General features: G+C 52.1%; 1 protein-coding gene across 1 annotated transcript; it reads right to left on the reverse strand.

Annotated features, from left to right (window-relative positions):
* Positions 1-307: 307 nt before the first annotated feature.
* TRABD (TraB domain containing) lies at positions 308-11,117 on the reverse strand. The gene is made up of 10 exons (XM_080939427.1): positions 11,010-11,117; positions 6,213-6,277; positions 5,881-5,959; positions 5,322-5,488; positions 4,629-4,769; positions 2,576-2,686; positions 2,334-2,473; positions 1,932-2,104; positions 1,741-1,852; positions 308-1,636 (listed from the first exon to the last, which is right to left on the reverse strand). Exons 2-10 carry the CDS (start codon positions 6,240-6,242, stop codon positions 1,459-1,461), a joined length of 1,131 nt encoding a protein of 376 aa, XP_080795553.1. The 5' UTR covers positions 6,243-6,277; positions 11,010-11,117; the 3' UTR covers positions 308-1,458.
* Between the last annotated feature and the right edge of the window lie 828 nt (positions 11,118-11,945).

Consider the following 11,945-nt stretch of genomic DNA (forward strand, 5'->3'; position numbering starts at 1 on the left):
ACCTACCTTAATGATATTCTGATCTACTCCTATGCCACCCCCCCCCCCCACTGCCAAGTAGTAAAGTGTGAACCAGAGGGTGTTCAGGTGCTGAGCACATGTATGGCCCACCTTAGCTGGCACACAGTTAACCTTGCTAGGCACTAGTAAGCACTAGGGCCCAGCCTGTATACTTTGCTGAGGTGGGTAGTATGTCCCCTGTGATGCAGGAGTACCCCCAACATCCTGCAGACCTGGGGACAGATGACAAAAGAGGAAGCCAAGTCCCCCATCACCTGAGTCCCATTTCCACACACTTCACAAAGCAGCAGCTTCCAAAATTAAAATTTATTTCTTTCTAGGGAATGAATCCACGAGTGTGAGACAGAAGTACACAGCCCAGCCAGCCCTGTATCCCCTGCCCAGCTCAGTGTTTCACCTGATTTGGCAGTCAACACAAGGACAATCAGTGTGGTCTTGCCAGGCTGTGCAGTACACCAGGAGCCACAGCCTGTACATATGAATGGCCCACAGTGGGTGCCCACTGTCCTCGGTGCAGTTTGGGTGTCCCACCTAATGCACAGCAGTCAGGCCAAGGCCCTACCAGCACCAAGGGCAGCCTTGCAGGCCCATATTTGAGGCAGCCCCACGCCACTGAGTTGTAGTGGCATCTAGCAGGGGCTGGCCTGGCTCTCCAAACCGACTCTCTGACATATACTGCCCACTCAGGGCACATAGACACAAATAAAAAGATGACTTCTTTGTCCTCACTGGATTTAAGGCTTGTATTTCCTGATATTTGCTTCAGTTTGTTTTCTCTTTGATGTCAAAATTACCTGAGTAAAAAACTTTTTGACATTAAACAAAACAAAAAACAAAACAAAAATAGAAAGCAAAACCCCACAAAACCAAACCACAGACTCTGCAAGCAGAGATGCAGCTGGCAATGCCACATGCATGTCCAGGCCAGGCGAAGGCCCTGCATACCCAGGGAGGAGGTGCATGGGCACCCGGCTCCCCAAACCCTCGGGCCTCAAACCCACAGTGAGGTGCACTCAGGGCAGATGCTCCTGCAAGCCAGAGCACAAGGCACAGTGAGGTAGGAAGAGCAACAGCTTGCCAGACCCACCTGGGGTTAAGGGTGGGGTGCCTCAGTGCCTCCCCCTCAGCTTCTGGTCCTTTTGGAACTAGGCCGCTGGGTCCTGACACTGTGGATGGCCCTTTTGCCCGTGAGTGGCCCTACAGTGTGTGTGTTGGGGGGCTGCTGGGAAGCCTGAGCTCAGACAGTTAAATATTCTTTATTTGGGTGGGTTGGGCATGGGGAAGGCAGGGAAAGCCTGGCCTAGGCCCCCATAGGGGGTGGCTTGGATGCATCTGTACCCAGGGACATCCCCAGACAAGTGGTACCAGCTCCTCGGAGCACCAGACACGATGCAGAGGAGTAGAGCATCAGTGTGGTCTCTTCCTTGCATGGTCCTCCTAACGACCAGGTCGGGCTTCGCTCATCCTCTGGAGGCAGAACTGCGCAGCAGGCAGTGATAGGACCACGTTCATGGTTCGACGGCCCATCCAGTACAGGCTATAGCCCAGCAGACCAAAGAAGGCAGCCTTCACGGCCACCCGGGACACTCTGCCTGAGATGGATGGTGGGGGAACTCTGTGGAAGGGAGAAGTATGGTATGCCTAGCTGGAACGTATACTCCCAAGGTCACCACCATGTGCAGGTACAGGGATTGGGCGTGAAGTGGGGGAGGCACTCACGTCATGATCTCCTGGATGTTGAGGTCGGTACTCCAGTTCTTCTCAATGCCAGGCACATGACCCATGCCAACGACGCCCACGACCACAGATGGGACACACTTCCTGGGCTCAGCTGTCAGGGGAGGGCAAAAATCAGTGGCAGACACAGAAACCAGTATTTTTGGGAGTTCCCACCCTGATCTGTTCATCACCATCAGAGGCACGAGGAAGCTCAAGGCGCCGTGCAGCCTGTCGCAGCATATAGGTCAGATAGACATCACGCTCTGAGACAATAGTTCGATGCAAGTCAGGAAACTCCCCAATCATCTCTGCCATCATCTGCTCCAACAGGTCCTTCTGCTTGCAGCGCTCCACATCGTCTTTGCTGAAGGCAGAGGGCATGCTGCTAGCTTGGTGGTGGGGGTGGGGTGAACAGGGACTCGGTGGCAGACCACAGGGATGGAGGCATGGAAAGCTGATTCAAGGAAGGGACTACAGCACTGTGTGTTTAAAGCTCATGGTGGGAGAATAACAGGAAGTATGTGGGGAGTCTGGGTCAGGACATACAGCAGGTGCAGGTGTAGAGTAAGTCATGGCCAGGGAGGCTGTCCTACCTGATGGGGTCTGACAAGAAGCACAAGCCCCAGGCCAGCTTGACTTTCTGCCAGAAGGAGAGTGCAGCAATGGCCCTCTTAAAGGTGACTGGGATTGGTCGGTCACCCAGGTGGAATTTGCAGAATGGTACCTTGCTGGCCTAAGGAAGAGGCTGGGTATTAGGACTTGTGATGCCAAGGGTAGATCCCACCAGCCCCTACCAATGTACCCACAAATCCCCTCAGCCACGCCTAGCACCCACCTCCTTGAAGGCCTCCCTGAACTCTCCACCAGGAGCCATGCCTAGCTGCTCAGTGATGTGAGCAGACACCTTTAGCAGCAACATCTGCATGAGTCCAGACATGAGCCCATTCTGCAGGAAGAGGAACCATGTCAGCTACATTACACAGAGAAGGCAAAGCAGTATGCAGATAGCAGAGTGCCTTTGAGCAGGCCTCAATCCATGACTGTTCTCAGGCCCCTTCCAGGGGCAAGGGGCAGGGCATACTGGTACTTGAAGAGGGTCACAACAGCAGGTCATGTTGGCCTCAAGAATCATTCAAATGTGTTTCCTCAGAAAACCAGTTTTCCTTATAGGATGGTCAAAGATGTTGAAAAGAGCTACCTCCTGGGGACCACCTGACCAGGCAACTGAGGCACAGGCTTGGCTAAGCAAAGAGACTGGAGTCCAGCACTTAACAGGGAGCTTCAGTACTTGCCACCCCTTCTGTGGAGAGCAACATGGATGCCTAACATCTACTGTGGCCACAGCACCGGCTGCCTCTGGTCTGGCCAGGCTGGATAGACCCTGAGGAGTGGGTCAGTGTGCTGAAACCCACCCTGCAGGACTGATACAGCTGAGGAAGGACCACCCCATAGGCTGCTGGGTGGACTGTCTGCTCTGTACCTTCCCAGGAAGGTCTGGCTCTTCAATCATTAAAATGCCCTTTGAGACCTGGTAAGAATTTACCCAATAGAATTGTCCTTACTTACCTAACTTGGGGGAGACAGACTGCAAAGTCTAGGCTGACCATGAGACTTACGTGGGGCACAGGTCTTGTTTCTTTTTTAATAGTCTGTTTTGTTTTTCAAGAGTTTTTTTCCCAAGATTTATTTATGTATATGAGTATACTGTCTCTCTTCAGACACACCAGAAGAGGGCATCAGATCCCATTATAGAAGGTTGTGAGCCACCATGTGGTTGCTGAGAATTGAACTCAGGACCTCAGGAAGAGCATTCAGTGCCCTTAACCACTGGGTCATCTTTCCAGCCCCAATATTGTCTGTTTTAAAATGTAGCACTACTTGGCTTGAAAATTGCTTAGAAGACCAGGCTACCCTTGAACTCAGAGATTCACTTGTTACTGCCTCCCAAGTGCTGAGATGAAAGGTATGTGCCACCCTGCTCAGCTTGTGGGGGTCATGAGTCAGCTATGACCACATGGACAGCCCACAATAAAAACTGAACACCAGTGGCCTCCTGGTGGGCAGCACCTGTGGACATTATCACACACTGTTGCTTGGAGGACTCAGTGCCATTGGAGGCTCCTTGAGGGAACGAGGGGCAGCAGGTGCCAGCCTCTCCCTTTGTTGACCTTTACCTTGCCCTCACGGATGGGCCCAGCAATGAGCACAGGCTTGGCCAGTTGTGTGGCTCTTTTTCCAGTAGAGTATGGACCCTCTGTTTCAAGGAGGGTGTTATGTGGGGGTGGAGACAGGGACAAGAGCAACACACGACTAGTGTTAAAATCAATTCTGATGAATAGTGACTTCCTTTTACTGGGTACCCAGTAAATGGTTTATGGTGACATCCCTCATCTGGGAGATTCCAGGGTGAACATGCTCAGCATGTCTGGGGACACTCACATGAGACTTTAACACTTGTTTCCTTTAAAAGAGGAAGTACGCTGCAGCGAGGCAAGACATGCCTGATGGCCTCTGAGCACTAAGACCACAACAGTGTGCTATTACATGCTGCTTCTCCTAGCCCAGGAGGGCTGAGGCAATGTGGAAGACAAGAGTTATACAGCAATGTGGTGGCTCAGACAATGCACAGAGCCACCACTTCAGCTTAGCAGCACAGTGGTTTCAGCTCTGCCCTGTTCCTGCCTGGTAGTGGGACTTTATCCACCTCCTCTTTCAGCCTCTATCCTCTCCCGGGTGAGGGAGTGGGCTAGCAACCAGGGTACTACAGCACTGATCAGAAGGCTGGCCCGGTGAGGAGCCTGTCACTCTGGGCTCTGAGTCTTGGCTTCTCAACAGAGAAAGGCAGCAGTGTCGGGTCCTCACAGCCCACTGCCCCCTCATATGCGCACCTGCCTGACAGCCTGCTGCAGCTTCTCCAGGCTGACCTCCTTGGCTTCTCGCAGCAGTGTTCTCTCGTCCATCTTCAGCATAGATACACGGTACTGACAGAGTTCCACAACCACCACATCAGGCTGCACCTCCCGGATCGTCTGTAAAGCAAGCACCACACTCCAACAGGCCCATCCTACTGCTTCCCATAGGGCCATCCCACACCGCACAAGGAGCCCACGTCAGGGCAGCCAGTACTAACAGCCTTTGGCAACAGATTCTAGAGAAAAAGAAACTGAAGAAAGCTATGAGATGCTTTACTTGCTAAAATGAAGATAAGCAAGAGGTTCTGAGTTGTGGAGCAGGAAGCACCACTTATCCCTGGGGGACTCCAGTGCTAGAAATGCCTGCTGAACAGTTCTTGCCTGGTTACCCTAGCCTGCGTCCCTGGAGTACAGATTAGCAGAAGTGTAGTGATAAAAGGGCGCAGTGTATGGGCTGGAGAGATGGCTCAGTGGTTAAGAGCACTGACTGCTCTTCCAGAGGTCCTGAGTTCAAATCCCAGCAACCACATGGTGGCTCACGACCATCTATAATCTGATATTGATGTAGATCTGATGCCCTCCTCTGACCTGTAGGTAGACATGCAGACAGAACACTGTTTATAATAATAAACAAATACATCTTTTTTTTTAAAAGGGCACAGAGCTTACCTTCACTACGTCCCTCTTGCTGTCATCACTGAAGTGAGCGGTGCCCACCACATACACCCTGCTCCCGTCCTCAGCCACGAGTTGGGTCACAGTACGTGGAAGGTTGGGACGTTCACGCCGTCGTTTCAGTTTCATCTCCAGGAGCAAGTTGAAGGCGTCCACGTCAGCTGCAAGGGCAGCCAAAGCCACAGTGGGATGGGGCCTGGTGCCAGGGCACTGCTGCCTGTACACTAGTGATAGACCCTTTCCAGTTAGGTGAGAATTTAGTCCCACACAACCAGCTTACGCAGATGACAAGACGAGCTACTCATCACCCTCAAGCAGACCAAAACTGTCAGAGCAGAGTGCTGAGGACGAGGAACAGGGGGACTAGTGCCCCTGGAAGCAAGCGTCTCAGGTATATGGCCAGACTGGGGCTCAAGCAGAGGCTCTGTGCAGGTGTACTGAGCAGTTCCTGCAGCTTTTATTCCCTCCCCACAGCCGGGCGGGCCACTGCCGGTCCCACACCCTCCCTGGGGCCCAGCACTGTGGCTATACCAAGTCCTGAAGGGAAACATACAGATGTTCTGAGAGTCTCCAGAAAGCACCCTTGGCACTGCTTCTGAGGCCCCTGATGTTACCATGGGTTCCATGTCAGCCTGCAGAGGGAGAGTTCAAGTAAGTGCTCAAACACTTGGGCCTCACCCCACAGGTCAGGCACACTCCAGACCATTTGCCTCAGGACTTTCCCATGGAGGTACTTCTTGCTGGACTTTATTAAGTATATATACGCAGAGAAGCATTTAAAGGGACCCACACCGGGACCCTCACCCTCCTGTGTGCAGCAGCAGGTGTTACTGGGTTGGGATAAAGGTTGTTTAGGAAGATGTTCCATCAGCCCGTTTCCCTTACCTCTTGAGCTGGCTTCTCCTCTCCCTCCATGGCTGGACAGCAGCTTCCTGATTGATACAGGATGCCTGAGGAGACAGATACAGTCCTTACTTGGGGCTAGAGGACCAGATCAGAGATTACTGTGACAACACAACTGGGCTAGTCTTGAATGACCCTTAGGACAGGACCTCAGTGTTCCTGTCCCAGTATCATCGGCTGCCTCTTGGTATGTATGTGCTATCCAAGGTCTAGGGTCCTTTTGAGATGTGCCTGACTGGTGAGAGGCCACCAGGCTCCTTGAGCAACATACGTGTAGAAAAAGTATTTGGCACAACAGGTGCAAACATACATCTCTCTGAGGAGTTGTAGGACACAGTGCTGTGGGTGCTACCCCCATGGTGAGAAGCCCAGAGCCTCTGTGAGAAAGCCACTTCAAGGAAGCCTTCCATCCTTCTCACAACGATGGCCACAGCCATTTGGCTATCAGCCAGATGGAAGAAGGCTAAGCAAGATAACAGCATCCCGAGGAGCCAAGATAGTCTTCCTAGTTTAAAAGACAAAGAAGCCGAACATGGAAGAAACTGTAGTAGAAACTTGACAAGGGGTGGTACCCTGGTAACCAGTCCATGGCATTGTAGATCTTAACTGTGTCACTGGGAGCTCCAGGGGTGGGGGCTAAGATTGTCAGAGGTGCAGAGGAAGAGTACCACACTGACCAAAGGCGAGCAAAGGCAGCTTCAAATTACGGTATGGTACAGCAAGGTCAACAGGCTTCATGTATGTGTCAATGATAAGACACTGCCTACCTGGCAGCCACACACACACACACACACACACACACACACACACACACACAGAGTCATGTATTTGTGTCTATATGTGTATGTGCAAATGTGTCTGGGTGCCTGTAGAGGCCACAGTGACAATTACCCTGGAGCTGGAGTCCCAGATGGTTGTGAGGCATCCGACTTAAGTGTTGGAAACTGGACTTGGCTCCTTAGCAAGGGCAATACAGTCATCTCTCCAGCTTCCCCAAACTATGGTCTTAGCAAAAACGTCAAGGCATTTCAATTCCATGCTGGTGGATTCCATGAATTATAGAAGCTATCTCGTCCAACAAAATAAAACCATCAGTCATGATGTACAAGTTACTTATAAACTATGTTATATTTATTTTATATATGTTGCTTTAATAAAGGCGTGAGTATGTGTGTGCATGCCCCAAATATGTAATTATCATACAGCTCACAGGAGCTGAGCAGTCAGGATGGAAACACCCAGCAGACACAATGGTCCTGGTTGAAGAAAGCCCTTTAAAAATGACAAGTCTGCTGGAAAAATCTGACCCCTGGGCATAGTAAGTTTTTTTCAAATTATATTACCAAACACATATATTTGTGTGTCTGTGTGTGGTTAGTTCCCACAGGGGAGAAATACCCTGAAGACAGAGTTGCAGGTGGTTGTATGCCAGCAGAGGTCAAACAGCGGTTCTTCTAAAAGCAGTGCATGTGGGGCATGGTGGTGTATGCCTTTGATCACTGTACTCAGGAAGCAGAGGAGGTGGATCTCTGGGTTTGAGGCCAGGCTGGTCTACAGAGTGAGTTCCAGACACCCAGGGCTATACAGAGAAACTGTCCACAAAATTTTAAAAAGAAGAAGAAGAAGAAAAAAAGGGTGGGAGGTATAAAACCTCAATATTTTATAATGTTAAGGAATTAGAATATTTTAGTTTTCCTTCAGCTACAGCAAGAAAGGACAACTCTGTTTCGATGTGTACTTCAGGACATGTGTTCTGGAAAGAGCTGTGTCACAATGGGGGTGTGATAAGATGACTCAGGGCATTCTGGGCTCACTTTGATCCGCCACTCTTGTCTGCACACTCCTTGAAACTTCCAGGCTCCTGCCTACTCTGTGGCACCTCTGGTCCTACTATATAAATGTGTATTAGGGGTCTCTCTGGGTATAATCAAACCTCTAAGGTGTCCAGTATGAACATGGGGGTAAGTCATAAGTACTATGAAGTCTTCTACAAGAGGAACTGAGGCAGGGCCGGCATGGGTTCTAAGGTAGAGACTCTGAAACCTTATGTTCCTGGTCCTATGGCTGGCTGTTAAGAGGCAAACAGAGCTCACCATACTGCTCCCCACCCTCCATCTGGAACCTGTCCTAAAACACAGCCTGGGCATTTTATTTAAAGGTCAGCACATCTGGGAACTGTCATGGCTCAGAGCCTGTGCATAGCCAAGTCAACAGTAAACACCACGGCATCTGTGCATGGGGCGTCACCCTTCACCTTTCATTATCAGAATTAAGTGCTTCAAAGAAACAGGAACAGGGAAGTGTGTGGGGAGGCTTTGAAGAGTCTGCCTTCTAGGACAGTGTAGGGACTGTCCCTTCCACTCCTTGGAACCCCATTCAGGGGCAGGGAGGGTAACCCAAACAGCAACTAATGGTGAAAAAGGAGAGGATTATCCTTGGTCTGCCTAAAAACACGGAAGCAAGCAAACCAGTATTACTAATAGCAGCACGGGGCTGCCAAAGCATGAGATGAAAACTTAAAACATCCTGTATAAGTGGGCGGGCCAACCAGAGGCTGCAGCATAGCCAGCAAATGGCAAAGAACCACGTCGGCTCTGCCTGCCCTGATGGCCCTGCCCTTTAAGAGGTGGGGCTACAGCAGGTTTGCAGTTGGCTTGGTAGATCTTCCCTGCAAGGCTTGTTTAGGGTGCCTCTGAGCCTGAGGGGTATCGAGGCTACCAAAGCTAGAACACTTGCTCCAGACAGCCTGGGAGACTCCCGGTCTGGTTCACACCAGGACTGGTCTCACCTCTGGTTGTGTGGTAGGTGGAAGAGTTCACAGGCTGGTCAGGAGGCAAGCCCTGAACCCTTGGATCATCAGGCAAGCCATCAGACACAGTACCAGGGCCCCTTGTGGCTTCCAATAAATCCTCTCATCTAGAGCAGGACCAGCCGGGAGGGGAGGTCATTTGAGAAGGCTACTGAAAGCCTCTGTCCCACCCCTCAAGCCAGAAGTCTGTGACTCTGAGTACCTGGCACTTACCAAATCAACAATTTTCCGATCCTTTGGTTTCCTGCCTATCAGATGTAATTTCATTAGGTTACTAATACCCCCTCACCCAATCATTATTTCTGGCTGAGCAACTGAGACAGACCTCCACTTCCATACTCACCTAAGCATTCAGCCACTGTACCCCTACAACATTCTGCCATGCATCCTTTTCAGACATATTCCAAGCAGTAAGAAGTGTCTTCCTATTGCCCAGGCTCCCCAGGGAACAAATCTCTTCATAAATCCCCAGTTGGTAGCAGACAGTTCCCAGATCGGTTCCTGGCCAAGACCACACAGTAAACTTTCATAGTGTAAAGTCGAGAGCTGGGATTTCTGTCGGCCAGCATTCCCTAAAGAGCAGGGCTGTAGGGATACTTTTCTAGGCCTGCTACCAACCAGGCATGATGCTTCCATATGCTAAACAACAGAACTTTTAGCATCTGCTAAATTTCTAAGGGAACTAGAATTAGATGTCTGAGAATTCCCAGCAGTCTGTGGTTTTTAAGAGGGAAAGTGTTGGCTCCAAGAGCAAAAAGGCCCATTCATGCCAGGGCCCACAAGGAGGTGCAGCCCTAGCATACTAGGTCAAAGTAACCAGAGAGGTTCAGCACTGGATCCAGAGCCATGTTAGTCACGCTCCCCACCTTCCCAGCCCCACAACTGTCTCTCTTTTGGGTCCAATTCATACTAACTATGTCTTACCCAAATCCATATACTGAAGATATATAAGGCTCAAAATAATTACATTAATATACAGAGGTTCTAAGAGATGGCTGAACTCAGATGAGACCATACGGCAGGGCCCATGATGGGACTGGTGTCCTTATAAGAGACACTAAGCAGCTATGAGGACACAATGAGAAAGGGCGACAAGACAGGCAGAGCCTTCATCAGTAACTGAAAAGACCCAGGATTCCCAACCTCTAACTATGAAGAATAAACGCTTTAAGTTTCTCAATCCACAAAACCTTGTTACCACCCTGATCTGACACACCCATCAATCTCTAAAACTGTTTCTCAGATGGCAGCTTGCTTCCTACCACTGGTCAAAAGCTGACCACGACCAACTGGAAGAACTAGACAAGCCTTCGTTGCCTACTTAGAAAACCAAGACAGAAAGAAATGACAGGGTGTGCGGAAAGCCCTGGCTTCCTCATGTCTGTTTCTGGAAGCCTGGACACAGCAGGACCCGGGAAAACCTGCTCCAGCAGGACTTATTTTACCTAAGTGTGGCAGAGCTGAGGGCCGGAAGAGGAAACAAACCGGAGATGAAGAAGCCTAGCCAGCAGCCCTCCAGGGACCTGGTTTCTTGTCTACCTGGAGATGGCCTGTAGGAGCCTGCAGGCTCCTGGCTACCAGTCCACTCTGCCAGAGCCCTGCTGGCATCCTGCCCACGGCCACCGCAAGATGAGTCTTCCCAGGGAGACAAGAGAGGGAGGCCCAGGGACAGCTGCGTCTCACAAAACCGGCGGACCTACAGTTCTTCCGCCTGGGAAGCACGAAAGCTCGGAGACTGTCCCACTTCCAAAGAAGCGCTTGACGTCCCAAAGCCAGCGGAGCGCTTCTGAGCGTCGGGGTTCTTTCTGGGACTCCCGAGTTCCAAGAAAATCTACACCGTCCAGGGTCAGCCCGACCCGGTGGGATACGTGCCCCTGATCTTTGCAGTCCCCACCTGCAGCCCGCGCCCTCCCGCACGCGCGTTCGAGGCGCGGGGAGCCCCCCGCCCGCCCTGCCAGGCCACGGCGTACCGAGCGAGGCGGCGGCGCTCCTCAGCCGGCCTCCATGCGCGCGTCGCCGGGCTGACGGGGTGGGCCAGGGCGAGGCGGGGCAGCCGGACGGGCCGGACAGGCCGAGGGTGCGGGCCGCGCAGCATGCCGGGAAACACCTCCCAGGGCCGCGCGCGCGAGGCCCCGCCCCCGTCGGGGTCTAAGCGCAGGGCCCCGCCTACCAGCCCGACGCCCCCAGGTCCTAGAGAGCACGCTGAAGGACGCTGACCCCCCTCCCCCCCACTGCGGAGTCTGTGCGACAGTGCTGCTTTTTCCAGCATCCGCAGGATGGCTAGGGAGCCGTCAGTGCAATGAAGGGAGACAGAAACTAGGGATCCTAAGAGGCGCCCTTCTGGTTTCCTTGGAGAATCGCATGCCAAGTGGAGAGGCTCAAGGGCAGGACTAAGGAGCAAAAGCTGGCCCAGAAGCTCCAGGTCACCAGAACCTCCCTACGTGTTCCCCTGCATGTGACTGAGAGACCTGAGATTGCAGGGTCTCTGGGTGGGCGGGGCCACAGTGGCAGCCGTGCAAGTGCCGGGTATCTTAACCCAGGCTTCAAACTCTCCAGTCTCCTAGGGCACCTTAAGAGCAGGGCAGGGAATGAGGCCAGTTGGCTCACTTGGGCCAAGTCTCCAGGCTGCAGTGGGCTGCTGGTTCTCCTGCTCAAGGTTGGTGAGTGGATGAGAGGAGCCAGGTGAGCCTATAGTGAACATGCCTCCATTTGAGTACCCTAAAATAGGCTACTGTGGGAGCCAAACAGTAACTACTCACAGCAGGCCCTGGCACAGACCCTCTAAAGGGGAAGTGAGCTCTGCCTAGTTCCCAGCTGCCCCACCCAGCCCTTTCAGGTTCCAAAAGAAGAGGTTCCAGGTCTGACCCCGAGTGTTGGGGACCCTGCCTTTGATGTTCCTCTGAATG

Source organism: Micromys minutus (genome assembly GCF_963924665.1).
Source record: "Micromys minutus genome assembly, chromosome: 27".
Taxonomy (NCBI): domain Eukaryota; kingdom Metazoa; phylum Chordata; class Mammalia; order Rodentia; family Muridae; genus Micromys; species Micromys minutus.

Coding starts and splice junctions, on each gene's coding strand:
- TRABD (XM_080939427.1), bottom strand. CDS start 6,242: ATGGAGGGAGAGGAGAAGCCAGCTCAAGAG. Junction 2,687..4,628: donor TGCAGCAGGCTGTCAGGCAG/GTGCGCATATGA, acceptor CTCTTCCTGCAG/AATGGGCTCATGTCTGGACT. Junction 1,637..1,740: donor AACATCCAGGAGATCATGAC/GTGAGTGCCTCC, acceptor TCCCTTCCACAG/AGTTCCCCCACCATCCATCT.